At 42.6% G+C, this 17,701-nt stretch overlaps 2 protein-coding genes across 6 annotated transcripts in view; one reads left to right on the top strand and one right to left on the bottom strand.

Moving 5' to 3' along the window:
* si:ch211-195o20.7 (cytospin-A) overlaps positions 1–17,701 on the top strand; it is a 404,502-nt gene that overhangs the window by 57,156 nt on the left and 329,645 nt on the right. The gene's annotated exons all lie outside the window — the stretch shown is intronic.
* LOC132993457 (AT-rich interactive domain-containing protein 1B-like) overlaps positions 1–17,701 on the bottom strand; it is a 173,160-nt gene that overhangs the window by 139,527 nt on the left and 15,932 nt on the right. For all 5 annotated transcript variants that reach the window (XM_061063319.1, XM_061063320.1, XM_061063318.1 and 2 more), the window contains exon 2: positions 7,268–7,471. In XM_061063319.1, the coding sequence (XP_060919302.1) occupies positions 7,268–7,471 (204 nt within the window). The remainder of the gene's footprint in view (positions 1–7,267; positions 7,472–17,701) is intronic.

Here is a 17,701-nt window from a genome sequence, read left to right as displayed (position 1 = left end):
GCTCATACACCTAATGCAACAACAAGGATGAGCTGACAGCTGGGTTTGTAATTTAACTAATAGCTTACATGAAGTGTATAATCCATTGGGTATTATCATAATGATACAATTTATTTTTACATATCCCATGTATAGTACCCTCCTTGTCATGAGGGGACAAAGAATTACAGTATGCCCGCTCTGTGTTGTGCTGTATTTCATGTTAGATCTAGCACATACAAACTTTATATTGATATAATTGATAGCATCTCTTCAACTACTCTGTGAAAAAGGGAGGGGTTTTCTACCCCCTTTTCCAGTTAATGGACACGTACCATCATCTCCACGTGGTGTCTGATTGGCTGAGAGCCACTCCACAGCAGCGGGGTAATAAAAGTTACAAATGAGAGCAGGCTATTAGAGCCATTGACGTGCGTAGGCTAGCCTGCTAATTAATTGATCCTGAAACTTCATCTATTTTGTAGCTAGAGAGGAACCCTTAATTAATCAGCCTTTCCATATCGTTGTACTCCTTTCTTTCAATCCTTTTTCTCTCTAATATTTTAACCCCTCCCCTTCCCCACCCTAATGTCTCCCATAATTGTGAGGTGAGGGTCCCGTGGGCTGGCATGGAGTGCGGGTCCGGAGTTTTTGAAAAGATGGAAAGAAGAAAGTGTGTGCTGTGTGTGTGTTTGTATCTGCATGGTTCAGATGAGTACTTTGAACAGCCTGCGATGTTTCAAAAGGCTTTCAAAAAAGGGAGGGGCGTGACGAGTCTGAAGTGGTCCCCTTTGCACCCCTACCCCTCCTCTCCCTCCATCTTTCCTGGCAGAGGGGCTGATTTATTGGGGCTTCCCAGCCATCCGTCAGAGGCAGCAGCGCTCACTGCATTAACCCCAGAGACAACCCCAGCACCCGGGGCCCCTAAGTGCTTCCAAGTGGCCCTCGCTTTCCCCACTGCTAAGGAACCCCCCTGCCCAGGCTCAATCGATGTCGTAAATTACCCATCTAACTCCCTAAAGTCGATAGCCCACAAGATGATGTTTGGACTGACAAGGACTTTTACAGCTTTTTCTTTTAACAGAAACTTAAAGGCCCTCTGTAAATATTTATGTACAAATTGAACTCTGATTATCAGCTTATTTGTATCTTTTCAGACAGAGAAGAATCAAAAGTAGAGGCTAGATTTACTTTGGTTTTTGGGGCTTTTTCCCTTTATTTGACAGGACAGCTGAAGATTGACAGTAAACATGTGGAAAGAGAGTGGAGGACGACATGCACAACATAGCACCTGGACCGGGAGTCGAACCTGCAACCAGAGCAAAGAGGACTGTCGCCTGTGTACATAAGGGAGCCCATTCTAACAACTCATTTGTAGTGATAGGAATTGTTGGTGGTAGGGTGACACTCTTGATTAGGATTTTGGACTTTAAACATTTATTTTAAGATCAGTTGTAGAAGAATCACAACAATACGGTTTGTCAAAGGAAAACACACACACAAAAAAAAAACAGTCACCCTAAAACATCCCACAGACGAAGCGTACTAAATCATTTCGGTTAGCATACACTTAGCAATCCCAACACAAATCTGATAATCACTACCAAAACTGACCAAAAACACTCAGCACTAACACTTTGCACTGTGTCACTGCCAATTTTGTAAGCAACACTGAATGTAGACATTTTGCCATGTTGTAGTAGAAAAGTGCTGCTGTAACTATTCACATGAACAAAGGCTCCGCTCTGTTCAAGTGTCCTAATCATCCCCACACTACCAGCACCCTCACACTGAATCAGCTAAATGGAACTGAGCTATGATTCATTTGATTATTAACACCTGTGGTTACCTACTGTAACATATTAAAATGTCTTCTGAAAAAACTCCTTTTCAATAACTATCCTTTGCAAGGGCGGATATCTCACTTAACTATTTGGGGGGGACAACTAACAGGATTTTTTTTAAAGACTAATTCCTGAGGGGGGACACCAAGGAGGACTAAATATCGTTACGATTGTGAAACTGACAGAAGTCTTTTGTAGCGACGATGAACTGTAATCCCTGCAGATAAAAGAACGTGTTTAACTCCAAACAGACTGTGGTCTGTGGCGATGGCCGGTCTTATTTCAACAACAGTTTGCGTGTTTTAATGTTTTTGAGAGGAATTTTAACACGTATCTGAATCTGCAGAGTGTTAGCTTACTAAAGACACCTTATTTGTGCTTGTCGTCCAAATGGTTCAAGAACAAAGCTCACTTTCATATTTGGAGAAAGTTGGGGCCTGATTTTTATGATCCTTTGTAAGAAAAGACATATAAATGACATTCTTATAACAACAATTTAATTGACAGAAGTTTTATTGAGTGTCGACAACTATTTTCAAAAAGCCATGAAATGCATTGTTCACATTTGCTTGATGCTGGTTCCAGAGTAATGGTTTCAGCTGTTTTGAAAACCATGGTGAAACATGTTTCTCTGCTGCGTAAATAAAACACATGGTGCAAAAAAAACAACAACAAAGGAGCAAGGAGCTGTCTTGAAATGTGTGCTTATTATTTGGGAATCTACACAGCTGTTGCCCAGTTGAAAGGAATACACAATTTTTAAAGAATACAGATGTATTATTTTACTGCTCTCTGTCCTTTTTTTTCTTTGCCTGCTGTATAACTGAATAAAAAGGGTGTTGAAAAACATCATATAAAGAGAGTTCATAAAAAGGTATTCAGAGTTGTGAAGTACAGTGGGGTTGTGTGGTTTGTTTGGATCGAACAGGCGGCATGTCGGCCACGTTTACCACTTGACTTTAAATGCTTGGCTTCCATTAGGGTTGGCCCAATGTGTAAGGAACAAACAGCCAACACCAGTAATGGTTTCTGCCTGACTCGTTGACACACTTGCTCTCCTCGACACACACATATACATGCACACGCACACACACTTTTTCTTCTTTCGTTTCCCAGGATATATCTTTTTTCCTTAAGCTTTTTTTCTCCCTCTCCATCACCCCTCCCCTCATTTCACATCAAACGCTAATGTTTGCTTCAAATTCCTTTTCCTCTCCGTCTGCCAACTTTGAAATCACAGGAAATTACGCTAAGAATTGGCTGCACTGTTATTTTCCCTTTCTTTATTATTTTCTTTTACTTTCAACATCATTCCACTTCCCAAACAGACATTTTCTCGTGTGGCCCTTCATCCCCAAGACACACCGGCCTCCTTTCTCTATTTCCTCCTCTTCCTCTTCTTCCTGCCTTCCTTTTTCTTTTTTTCCCATCTGCAGAAATGTTAGTTTTTTTGGCTCCCATCCCTCCACACACACATTATCTCTTAAACATGCATACTGTGCCTGTCACCCTTTGTGACACGATAACACTGTCTCTCACACACGTGCATGCAGAGGATGCACGACGCTAACTGCCTCTAATGCAAGTTCTAGACTTTTTCCGCTGCAGGCTGGTAAGAAAGGTTGTTGGGTTTTTTTCCTGAGACATCAACAGTGAGATCAACAGTGGTTTACTGAAAAGAGGCCATGAGCAGAGTGCCTAATTGGTAGTGAAATCACTGTTAAGAATGTGTCAGAGTGTGTGAGATCGTGTCAACATGTGCATACTGTAGGTAGACTGTGTAAGAGTGTTGAACAGACAGGGCTTCATACATAAAACAAGAGGGCTGAACAGGTAAACAAGGTCTCCCAAAAACAATGACTCAACTTGGACTGAAGGGTCACATTTAGCCTCTGGGTTACACACTGCTTCAAATGTACAGAAATCTTACTGTAGTTGTAAACAACCACGGTGTAGTTATAGTGAATGTGTCGGTACAGCATGGAAATGTCACCAACACATGTAAATTACAATGTGCTGCTGAGTTGACAGGATTCATGGACATGCCACATATTTCTAGCTCTGAATAAACCCTTCAGCAGAAAGTAGTTCCAATGACAACTCCTGACGGAAAGGTCAGTGAATTCTGTAGGATTACAGGACCATTCAGTTTAAATATATCGATCGTGATCATTTTTCAATATAAAGATGACAATAAAGGATGAACAGACAGATGTTACAAAGGTTCATCTTTGCTTTCCGGGTCTGCATTTTAACCCTTTTCGTTGTAGTCGTGCCCTGTAAGTTATTACCGATAGGACCATTGTCTCAGGTTAGCCTCAGAGTCATACATTTCAGAATCAAAGAAAAGGCAACAAAACATATCAAATGGTTTGTAATAACCATAACCGAGGGATACTTACAACTCGCTATTCTATTCAAAAAATAGAATATATGTATACTATGAGAAAGATATTCTCACCAGGTGCATTCATTATGGACATAAGTGGTGCAGCCATACAATTTACCCACAATCTCTTTTAACAGCATGTTGTGAGTATTATAGAAGGAACAATGTGATTGACTCACATCCAATAACAAGTCAGGGTGAGTTGTATGTGTAGCTTTGAAGTGATTATTCAGCCTGACTGTGAATTCATTTTAGCAGGATTTAATTACAATAATGAGACGTAGTCAAAGAGGACTAAAACCAACTACACACACACACACACACACACACACACACATTCACTCTCATGTACTATATGCACACAGGCTAATAGTCACTTGGTTCTGGAGAAATCACAGCGATAGACGTACGCCCATATCTTTGTTGACGTCACGTTGCCTGGCAACATCCCAGCATGCTTGGCTGTGACAAGCTGAGGTCTGAGCCCTGCAGCTTGATGCATCATCGGGGATGTGTGTGCCGCGTCTTACATCACCCACAATACCCCTCGCTGATCTCGCCACAGTTGAAATGGTGAGAATGTTTCTTTTTAGCAGCTGATCTTTGGACAGTTTTGCATCATCTGGGGTTAAAGATAAAAAAAAGGACGGGCGGCTCATTTCTCCTCCTCCAGACACGACTGCAATCATATCCATCTTATCTGCAAATGATGCATCTTAAATGTGCAATTAATACTCACTTCAAGTCTTGGTGTGCAGCATATTTTGTAATACACATCTGGGGCGTACATTTTTAGCCCTCCTCGCTCCTCCCTGCTCAGACCCCTGACTGCTTTCTGTAGGTGAGGTTCATTACGCTCATCTGAGAGGGTGGAATTAAACCTCCTTCTCCAAACTCATTACTGTGAGCTAGATTTCACCAGCTGCAGATAGGCAATACAGTGGTGCTGCTTTTAAAGCCAGAACTAGATAATTAGAAACTTTAGAAGCGCATTTCCCATGGCTATAGCCAGAGTGAACAACTAATTCTATTTGAACTAATTACGTTCCATAGCGCTTCTCTCTGGCTATGTAATACGCCCGAGGATTTCATCACAAACCAGTAACAGGGATGTATTTTTGAGTGAGTTAGCAACTGTGCGTCATTATGTGTTTGTAATACTCTCCGTGCTGGCCTGCTTTCACCTCATGCTCTCCCCCCAGTCGTGTGTATTTTGTTCTTTAAAACCCCTGAGTTGGCAAAATGATGCTCATGTTGAGAGGGTGATGACATCATCAAAAAGCATCGGACAAGTTTCAGTCTTTTTAACATGGAAAATGAAGTAAATGATGAAGTTTCCCTCTCAGGAGTGCAGTGCAAAGTGAGACCAGGAAGACTAAAAAGGAAACCAGATTTGATGCAGTCAAACTAGTGATGTAGCATAACATAATTAAAGTTATGATTGCTGTTACTATTGAACTATTTCTTTGTTTTGTGATAACAGTGACCTCTGACTTCTGCTTACACATTTAAAGTCACAGGTGTTGTCTGTTATTGACTTTGATTCATGTTTGTATAAGTGTTATAGGACCAAAATATAAAGATCAATTTGATCCAAATCAATATTGTTATCACCATAATCTCACATAGCCTCCTCTTAACTGAAGAAAAGCACACATATACTCAACAATAAGGACTTCTATTCCCCACAGCGACTACACTGATTATCGATGTAAAATGCATTTCTTTTTTTGCGCAACTCTCAGTATAAGTATATTTTCATAGGAGCTCTATTTCCACATGATCTTTAATTAAAGTAAAACAAAATACATTTTTCCTAAAAGTGTGAAAATTGTGAACACTGCATGTCCACACATTTATACATTATTTTTAGACAATGTAGGAAGCATGTCTTTCAGCCCATCTGTGTTTCCCTTCTCTCCATCTCTCTCTCTCTCTCCCCTCTCTCTCTCTCTCTCTCTCTCTCTCTCTCTCCCTCTCTCTCTCTCTCTCTGTTCTTGCTATGTGTGGAAGCTCGCTTGCCCCTGTAAGAGGCGTCCAAGTCCAGACCGACAGACCAGGATTACTAAATATAGCAGACAGTGACAGCAGGGGACACTCCCCCCCCCCCCCCCCCCCTCTCTCGCTGTGTTGCTCTGTGCTGCTGCTGCATTACAATCTACACTGATGGAGCGAGAGTGTCATAAACACACACAGCAACACACAGCAACACACAGAAACACACACTATCTGCCAGAAATGTGGGACACACATATCATCCATGCAAACACATGCGTAGTAGTACAGACAAATTATTACAGACACACACTCTCTCCATCTCTCCCTTTGAAACACTCACACACACACACACACACACTCACATACAGACACGCACACTCACGCGCACACACACTCCAAATGGGATTTACTTAAGACAAAATAAAGCAGACAAAAGCACTATTGTCTCCAACACAGGCCTATTGTGTTGCAAAGAGAGAGTGTGACGTGGGTCGGCACTGCTATGTCTATGTTTACTAGGCAGAGAGCATTCCATAACACACACACACACACACACACACACACACACACACACACACACACACACACACACACACGCACATGCAAACACAGACAATCAAAGAGACATGCATGCACGCACACTTACAAAAGTAAAAATAAATAAATACAGAATCATGAAAACAAGCGCTCAAGCTTAGACACATTATAGTATATCCCCCGTCCACACACACACACGCACACACTCAGCATCAAACCCATCTTGCTCCAGTGGGAGTCTAAGGGGAGCTGAGTGATGAACAGGATTGACACCACCACATGCTAGGGTGTGAGATGTGCTGCCTGGTATTTTAGGCTGTGTCTTGAATTGAACATGCCAAGCCTTCAGGGGGAAAATCGCTTGAGAATGTTCACAACAAGGAGCAAATGTCCCGCAGCGAAATCGCTTATAACACCAGCTACAACATCTGGATTGGCACTGCAGAGGGGGCTGACTCACTCGTGAGTCACACTGAGACGCTCAAGAATAAAGATGCAGGGTTCAGAGTTCTTGACATACCTGCTGTTGAGGATACTGCATCCCGCCCATGCCCATTTGGCCCCGCCCCTGCATGCTCATTGGATATCTGTGTGAAGCAGGGGACGTGTATGTCTGGCTGGGAGGGTAAGGCCCGCCTCCTGGCTGCTGTGGCGTGGAGTAGGGGTTGTTGGCCATGTTGTACAGCTGTGAGCGCTTCATAGCCATGAAGTCCATAGAGGCCACCTGTAGAGGGAAGGAGAGGGAATGAATAAGACGTCATCAATTTTTCTTTCTTGGCTTACATTTCACATTTATTCAAGATGGTGCATGGTAAGCGGCTGAGAGGCGTTTAAATGAATTCATCTACCATCTGCCAAGTTGGAACCCATGACAGAAGTTCACTTAGTGCACACACTCCAAACCACAGCAACCATTGATTTATTCAATAATTGTACAATGAGTGGAAGCCTTAAATTAAGGTCTACAGGTCATAAATGAAGTACAAATGGAATTAAGTAATCAAAGATGTTTATTGCTCTTCCATCAAGAGTAAACTTTTTAGGCATAGGGCCAAAATAAAATGATTTAATTACCATAACTTGTATCTCTACTTAATTGTCGGGTAGGGCTTTTAAAGTGTTGTAAGTGTTGTTTAACGTGATGAGAGGCAATAGCAATAAAAACTGTATGGTCTTGTTCTCACAACCACAGCCCAGCAGGGCCAATAATCACCCTACAGTGCTCCCTCTCGCTTTAAATGTTGTAGCTTGAAGAAAACCGGCAAAAAAAAGCTGATTGTTACATTACATTTTAACTGCGATGCTCTCAGAGAATAGGTACTGTAAGGGTTGGGAGGCTTGCACTGGTTCAAATTTTGCATTACAAATGTGGAGAAGGCATTTCAAGTTTGAACGTTTGAATCTCAGGAGGGAATTCAGGGCATTCGAGCAGTCAAAGTGAAGCATTCAGAAGCCAAACGTTGGGAGCTCGCGTCTTACATAAACACAAAACAAAATCAAAGGGAAAGGGAAGAAAAAGGTGTCAAGGGCAATTCATTCCATTGTAAGTATTTCAGAGACTTTTTTTTAGAGGTTGTTTGGGGTCTCGGTGAGCCATTGGAAAATTCCAGTACAGTGCGTCGGGCTAATGCTAATCCGTCACCCGGAGAGGCGTGTTTGTCTGTCTGCCGGGCAGATAATGTGGATGTCTTCTATCTTCCTTTTCTCCTCTCATGCTCTCTCCTTTTTCTCTCTGCCGTGAAGGATCATGTGTGATTTATGACATTTTGTTCCTACTGTTCTTACACACACACTTTCACTCCTCCTCTCTCATCTACCAACTACCCCCCCCCCCCCTCTGTTCCCTCTCCTCCTCCACCACCAGCTCCCTCCTCAGTTCCCTCTTTCTTTCCCAACTCAATATCACCTTGTCTAGTGTAGAGGAGAAATTGCCATTGCCTCATATTGCTGGGCTAATATCGAGCAGACATGTCAGGGGATGGGAGCACTTTATTCAGTAGGTTACGTGCGGGCGGTTACGGCGCTCTGGCTTTAAAGTGGTTTTGTCTACTGAGGCATGTGCGTGGAGTAGTTCAGACTACTTCACGGAGTGCAGAGGAGAAAGACAGTGAGAGCGAGAGAGAGAGAGAGAGAGAGAGAGAGAGGGGAAAAAGTCTTTGGGTTGAGAGAGAGAGGTGGAGAAAGAACGCCTGAGAGGGAGGAATGAGTACTGTCGGGTGTCTAAAAGTCATTTCACAGCATGGAGGTGTATGTGGGTGTACATGAGGAGGGAGGTTTATCCTGCAAAGGTCTGCATCACCAGGATTTCAAGAGTCTAATCCAAAAGGAGGGGGGGGGGGAAGCGTTTCTGCTATATGTGTGTTTGTGTGAGAGTGTTAATGGAAGTTTGTAGTCCAGCTAATGTGCTGTACACTTTCCTTTAGCCTCCTTTATGTATAACACTACTAATAAGTGATTCATTTCATACTATGCAGAGGCTAAAGTGTACCAGAAACAGGGATCTGAAATGAATTATTTAACCACAGGACAAAAGTGACATCTCATCCGACTAAATGATTGCCAACATTAGAAGAAAGCACATTAGGGAATAATTACAGCTATGAGTAATCGTGGAGTTTAACCCGTTTTTAAAACAGGTTTTGATACAAAAATCGTTCGCATTTTTAAAAAAAATCAAGACGGATGAACTTTGAGTCTTAGAAGCAAGATTTGTTGCAGATTGGATCTTTGAGGGAGACCTTGACTCGTCGTGTAATTTGTCTCTGCTCAGTAAGACCATGAAGAGCATGACTGCACAAGAATGAAAGTGATCTAATAACATCATTCAGAAGGCAACTCAAATAGATGTGTTCATTATACCAGTAAGTGTGTTTGAACTGAGCAATACACGGAGTTCAAGCAAATAAATATCAAAGGGAGATTTGTTTAGCACAGTTTTGTCCAAAACTGGCTCCGGCCATATGTTTCTAATGTAGCAATAATGCTTTTTCTAGACAGCAGGGCAGCACGTGACCATGTTAAATGTTTGCACACACACATACACACACACACATTTACAGCAATATTAAAAATGAAAAGGGGATGCGCTCCAGTTTCATGAAATCCAGGGCACTGTGCCACCCATGATATGGGACACACACACACCCCCTCCCCGGCACCATCCCATCCAGTTCACCAATCCATCTCAAGAGGTCCTCCGTTTGCCAAAAATGCTGAGTGCAACACAAGTAAATCCTCTCACAAGGCTGTCAAGTACACACACACACACACACACACACACACACACGCTTGAAAAAAAAAAGTAAAGCGGTGCACTTAGGAGGGCACTGGACACAAAAAACAAGTCCAGAGTATTGGGAGGAAAGAAGATAATGCTCTATTTGATACACATGCATAGGAATGTGTGTTAGCAAAATCCTGCACTGTTGAACTTTCTCCCACTCACTCACTCACTTCTGGGAAAAATACTTAAATAAAACAGCCTCAATGAATTTATACAGAGCTCTGTGATACATCCGTCCATCTTCCACACATTGCATTATCCACACCTGTCCACAGAGGGTGGAAAAAAAAGACAAGTTTTCTCCGCCTGCCCAAACGGAGCCTCATATCTGCTCTCATGACAAGTTCCACTAAATGAGATTTCAGCCCACTGCAGCCTTTCACTCGAGATATGCCCACCATTCCCCTCACACCAGCAGGCACAAAAAAAAAAACCCGACAACACTTCTTGACAAATTGAAACATTTTTTTTCCCCTCCCCTCAGAGAAATGGCTGTACTTAGGAAAAAAATTATGAATATGACACGAAGTGAATCGTGTTAGTGCCAGGAGGGACAGCAGATAAAAAAAGTAGAGGGAATACGCAGAAATGGTTTTTTATTTTCTTCAAATGTGTTTTTCACTTTTGTTCATCTGGGCATGCCATTCAATGGAGGAGGGGAAGGAGGCATGGGAGACAATAGTAATTCAACTGCTAAATTTAAAATTCAATTTATGAACTCCTCTCCAGCGTTCTGACTCTCGTGAGCCTTCTTCTTTTTTTTTTTCAAAACAAAGCCATTAAAACAGAACATGGGTGAAATTACTGTGGGGTGAAACCTGCTAAATTGCTTTTCTGAGCTCAACATTTTTATGTTGCAAAAATGATTTTACTCCGCGCTTTAATGTGCTAAGTTGTTAATCAGAAAGAGACAAAATGCTCGACACAAAAGGCTCGGATACGTGGATTATGAGACACACACTGGGATCAAACAAACATAAAACAATATTGGTAAATGGTTATTATTCCAATTTCATTTTGGAAGCGGGGAATTATTTTTAAAAATCTTCTGATTTATCACCCGTGGTGAATGAACATGTTTGAACATGAGACACACAAACACACACATATACACTGCATCCCTGCGGCTATAGCTGCCCTTGTCCTTCACACTAGATGTCCAAATCCTCACCTGTCTGCATCAGCCCTTCATGTAAGTTATTTACAATCCACACACACACACACACAGGAAACAGTTACAGAGACTTAACTGCTGGTCTTTTTTTATATCAGACTTAAGTGTTTAAATGTTTTAAGTCAAATAAAACTGTAATAATGAATATTTCCTTCATATGTTATTTATGGGGTACAAGCTGCTTTATATGTGATAGCCACCTCAGACAGTTTGAACCTGCAAAGAGCAGCTCTACTTTTATGATCCCTTATATCACCTGGAGGATGTGAGTGAAGAACAGCACATTTTTCTTGTCTCTTAAGTCACAGTACAGAGCTGGTGCCTTTTAAGGTTGTCAGAATGTTTCAATACTTTTAACAATTGTAATTCCCATTGATATCATCATACCACATGATGCAAATGATACAATCACCTTTCTTTTATTGATTGATAGTGTTGGAAACTACCAAAGCTTTAAAAAATACCTGCAGCTCTTCAGTCATACCAGAGCACTGTTTAAAGTACAAAATACATGTGTGTGTGTGTGTGCAATTCAGTGTGCAGGAGTTTGCATGCATTTTTTGTTCATTAAGGAATAACCCATTATTGGGTGTCTATGACTTGTTTTGCTGCAGTGGTACCATAATCAGGTATCTATATTGTTCAGATATTACTAGTATAAAGTACTTGTAAAGTTTAAACACTGGTATGGTGACAACACTAGTGTCTTAAGTCTCAATGTACTTATCTTGTTTATTCTGTGTGATGAAAAAAAAAAAACAGTCATATTTGTTTCCCATTAGGTTGAAGATCTATTTGCAGTCACATTGTTACATTATTGCCATGTGAAAATAGTTCTGAATATGACCGAAGAACGAGGCATCAGACCTGATTGTGTGTGAAAATGAGTCCCAGGATGCCTTTTCTGGTATTGATATCTTCTCTTTTTCTTGGAGCTTCTACTGCACAATTCAGCCTGGTATACATGTGCAATGAAACCACTTAAGCCTGTGTGTATTTGTGAGGACAAACAAATAGGGATAATTATTGTCAACGGATCCTCTTTATCCTCTGTGCCATGTCTATCTCTGGAGAATCAACATGCTGCAGCCAGAGCTGGCAGGTCTGCTGGGACAATCAGCCTTATCTTTAAACTTGTGTATTTATACCAAGCAGCACAGAACTCTGTGATTCCTATTACACTGCAGGGCCCGGCGATGCCTCGGCCTTAAGAACAAAGCTCCATGTTTCAGGCTTGAAGCCCCTGTGCATTTTGGGCCTTCGGTTTCATATATTAAAAAAATAGAAAGGCTGGAAAAAGAATTGATAGGAGAGGAGAGGGGGAGAGAGAAATAGGAGAAGAGAGACTGCAGCAGTGGGCGAGTGCAGATCGAGTTCCATATTAATGTGTGCAAATTCCCCCGCTCCTGCTGACTAAGATTAGAAAAATTAATTTCATGGATGCAGAGACAATACTGATGTCATCAAGCGGAGAGGAGAGGAGCAGCGCGCTGTTAACTCCTGCCTGCCCGGCCTCCATAAGGAATAGATCGCTGTTTCATCTCTTCATCTTACTGCCAGGAATCAAACAAGTTAGCTAAACACCAACAACAAAAGCAACACTTTGCCGTACCAGCTCCACTTACACCTTCCTAACAACAGGAGTCATTCTGGAAGTGTGTGGTGGGGGAATTCTCATGTGACGGCTGCATCGCTAAGAGGACCAAATTCAGTGAATTATGTCTTGAAACACAATCTCATCCCGCATCTCAGCACGCACGCCTTGTTAGTAAAAAGTCTCATAACGAATGACAGTGTGAAGAGTAGCAGTGGTCCGCGGGGAGCAGGAGAGCCAAATTGCCTTTTCCTCCTCCCAATATGCCTGGATGGCACAGGCAGCTAGGCATGAAGGCTGGCCAGCAGACAGAAGCATGAAAATATCCTAGGAGAGAGAGAGAGAGGTGCAGGGAGTGATAAAGGGCAAATGGAGACACATATACTGTATATCCACAGTGTATGCTTGGCAGTGATGCTGTGAGTGGAGAAATAAAGGCAGACAGCGAGAAGCCAGATAAGAAAGCTGTTGTTATGTGGCTGACCGGCATTCTTTTGTGTTTGGCGCAATGCACATAATTGCTCTCTCTCTCTCCTGCGTCGTCCTCAGAGCTGGTGATCGGTCTGCCCTCTGCTTTTGACACCAATATTTACACCACACACAAATAGATGCTCACACACACACACACACACACACACACACACACATCAGGGTGATAGAAAACATAACAGCCCTGCCAAAGCCCCTCAGTAAAAAGTTGTCGAGCATGTGGTTCGTCACGGCCAGCACAAAGACGTCATTAAGGGAGGAGAGGAGGGGAATGGAACAGAACAAGGGAGGGGGAGAGTGAGGCGAGAGGCTGCTTCATCTGTCTCAAGTGAGATTGGGGTCGTGGGGTCACCAGAGCCCTTTTCCTTCGCCAAGACTGAGAGCTAAAGAAGCGACAGGGAGAGAAAGAAAAGGAAAAAAAAAACCTCAATGACAAAATGAGATGCGGCTGACATGTCTGCGACACACCATTAGCGAATGAAAACAAATAAAATGCAGTCATCGGCAAACAGAAGAGGAAACGCGTGTGGAAGAACACAGTTCACATATTTGCTAGTCAAATCTCCAGCAAGGATTCAGTGTTCCCAGGCTGATTCCCCCTCTATAAGAAGTAGTGGACAAAAAAGTAATAAACATAAACAGACTCCACTTAGAGCAAAACGCTTTGACCAGGCAATATTTTGTAGTGTTTTTTTCAAGTTTGGTCAAAGATCTGAATTCCTCATTCTCCTCTTGTTAACACGTTCACAGTATGTTCATGTGCTGAACATGTGTGCCTAAACCTTTACACCAACTTTGCTACAAATCGGCAATGTTTCCTCTTGAAAAAGTTTCTCACTGGGGGGAAGAGAATCCTGTGAAAAGCTTCTATATGTAAGACGGTGTGGTTCAACTATTGCTTTGAAACCAATGCAAATGAAATGCTTTCAGGAAATGGTGACTGCACCTCTTGCAGCGCTGCTTGCCTCTTTCCATAGAATCTGTTACTAATGTAGAAGAGTGAGAGCTTTGCAACATTATCAGTCTTTTCATGTCCCTCACAGTCATGCCGTGACACTGGGACAGCAGAGGGCCGCTGAACAAACCCCATTTCATCTAAGGGCTGTGGTGGAACGAGAGGAATGCGCTCCTCTCTAACTTCCCCAGTCCGCAGAACCCCATGGAGAGACGCTGTTACACAACCAAATGAAAGAAAGAAAGAAAGAACAAAAAGGGGCAGGGGAGGAGGAAAATAACAATAACTCCATCTGCCCCAATAAGAAGGAACAGGCTATTTTAGTAAATATGCTGCCCTTTTGCTTCCCTCATCTCCTAGAGCTGAAATACCGGTATTAAAAATGCAGGCTAGATTCTCCCCTTATTCAAGGAAATCACCACCCCTGCTAATGGAATGGTATTGGAGAGGAACTGCGTTTTCTACAGCTCGGATAATTATGAACGAGGTCCCGTATCGCTGAGTGTGTTTATGAATTAGCAATGGTTATTCATGATATTGTGCTCAGAGTAGGGTGAAAATACATAAGTGAATACTAAGCGAGCAGACCAACAGAAACGATGCTAAAGGGTCCTGAGGGGGCTTTCTCTGCCATCCATTAGTCTTCCCCGGTAAGGCAAAGCTTAACGAGCTCCTCAGGCTCGGAGGCTGGCCATTGAAAGAGAGGTAGAGGAGTAAATTATGAATGCGAGAGCTCCATTTAAAGCAAGACCACAATATGCCCCCCCCCCCGTTATTACACTATTACTTTTCCTGCTTGGTTCGGTTTGCTGATGCTGAATCACAGATGTGCTTTTCCAATGACAATGTCTTTCATTGAGGAATGAATAAAAAATTTTAAAAAATACAGCATTGCATCTATAAAAAGCATGTTTTTAAACTAGGTCACACCCGTGGTGCAGTTAAAGAGGCTCCCTACTAAAAAACAAGAATTTACATCCAGGCTGTTTGTTTTGGAGCACTGCCCAGTCCTCCGGGGTGGAACCATCCATATTTCTCCTGCGGGCAATCCATCACTTAAATAAAAAATGAAAAAAAAACACAAATAACAAACAGATATCCTGACCTTCCTACCTCAGGCGGATATTAGATACTCATTAAAAGTCACCTGAAACAATTTGAACCAAATTGATTTCATTATAGGACTCGGCACGACACACGAGGCCCCAGTGTCTGATAGCTCAGCGGGAAATTTGCAAAGTTAATTAGAAAAAATGGATTTCTATATAATTTTTTCCCCCTCCCCACTTTACTTTATGTCAGTCTACTGTCAGAGACTGACATGGAGAGGGGCTCGCTCAAGGACCGGCTGCAGAGGTCGTCAGTGTGGAGGAAACACCGTAGGTTAGAGGCTTGAACATTGTAAGTGGAGTCAGGGAATATATTTCCAGTTTTCAATAGTAATAGAACAGTGTGTGTGTGTGTGTGTGTGTGTGTGTGTGTGTGTGTGTGTGTGTGTGTGTGTGTGTGTGTGTGTGTGTTTCCATGGCAAATTGTGTAATAGCATGTCAAGGTAGCATTCTCTAACCGCAAACCCCTGCACACAAATATCTCTTAACCCCTTCACCTTTCGTATGAATACACTCAAACACACACCCCATCTGGTTTTTCCCCACACCACTATACAGCGGTCACAGCAGTTACAGCAGCAGACGTGGCCTTAATTTTCTCCCGTAATGAATGTGAGGCTCCACTCTTCCACCCTGCTGTGAAGGCTTTCCCAGAAATGGGCTCCTCGACCCGGGTGAGAGGCCCTGGAAATTGGCTAGCCCTCCACCCGCAGCTCCACCAGGTCACCCTCTGGGAGGCCCCCGGGCTCTGTGAGCCCAGGCCAGGCCTCACATCTCCAGGGCCTTGACTGGGAATCAATCACTGAGGCTAGCTGGGAACATGGGGTGAGGGGAGCTGGGGTCGATCAATGAGAAGCTACGGGCCTGTGGGAGCCCTGACGCATGGTCTGACTCTACACACACACCTCTGACTCACACTTGACTCCACCTTTCACTCCTATTATAGGATCTGGGGCCACTCGGTATGTATACAGTACACCGACTGTGCAAGAGCATTTAAAAAGCATATGACTAAGAAAAATGAGTGATATTTGCAATTAAAGAGCCTTAATTAGATCTGTATATACAATAACTGAAAACAACTTTATATATCTCCTGTATCGTATCAGAGACTTTGGTTGTTCGCTCCTGATTTTCATCTCAGAGTTCAACAGCCTTGTAGGCTTTTACTATATTGGAAATGAAATCAGCAGTTGATACTATACATGACAAAAGCATACAATCTATACGTTCTGTCTATAAAGCCAGAATAAGCGCCCTGATCATGACTTGTTCTACACACTGAACCTTAACCAACCTTTATGTTCAGGTTTTTATTAAAGGCCAGACATATTAAAGGGATGGGCTTATTTCCCATGAGAGGCAGCAGATCCTTTGGCTGCAACACAGACTTCACCATGTGTCCAATTCTGTGATGCAAGATGTGTGTGTGTCTTTCAGTATTTATTCTATATATTCACTAACATGGCGATGTTTTCATGGTTACCCAGAGCCTGAATTTCAGTGCAGGATTGCGTGGATTGCACAGAAATAATATATTACAGCAAGTCTGGCACTCATAATGCAGGAGAATCAGGCACAAATAAACAACGTTTGCAATGCACCTATATGTTACACAGCAAACGTTTGCCGTTTTGCACAGACTGGCAATTCAGAATGAGCAACGGAAGTCTGGATCACTCACGCACCAGCTTGCTGTCTCCTTCCCCCTAACACATGTGTATTTAGGAAGGTTGCAGTAAACAGGGGAGAAGAATGGCATCTGAGCATAGACTATAACTGGGCGACCCACCCCGGTATATTTACGGCCACTCAAGTATATATGATGACTGTTTAAGCAATTAATGTCTGCACTTGACAAACGAATAAACTACCCCAGATGCTCTGATCTCTACACAATGAGTTGCCAGTGGCGTCTGACACATGCTCTGCATTCCGCTCTATTAGTTTGAGATCGTTTTTAATAACTTCATGATGAACAAAAGGACTTGTTAGCACGTGGATCACAATGGGATTGAGGTTTATATTGTATGAGTTGTGATATTCTGATGATGAGAACTGTCAGGAGTTCAAACACAAACAGGTTAAAAGAAACTGATAAAATGCCAGAGGGGGGGTGGGGGTGGTGGGGTGCATGAATGTGGATGTATGGATAAACACACACACTAAATTAACGAACTGAAATTGCACAGCATGCGTGTGAATGTCTGCCAGTGTCAGTAAAACAAGTGTATAAGTATTTTGTGTGTATGTGTGTGAGTGTGTGAAGAGTGAGTACCATCTGTGTCCAGATGTTGTGTAGAGAGCAGACTGCGTGGACAGCCAGACAGTTGGCAGGCCTTCTGACAGG

The sequence above is a fragment of the Labrus mixtus genome, chromosome 18 (assembly GCF_963584025.1).
Source record: "Labrus mixtus chromosome 18, fLabMix1.1, whole genome shotgun sequence".
NCBI lineage: Eukaryota > Metazoa > Chordata > Actinopteri > Labriformes > Labridae > Labrus > Labrus mixtus.
This window is presented reverse-complemented; position numbering and strand designations above follow the sequence as displayed.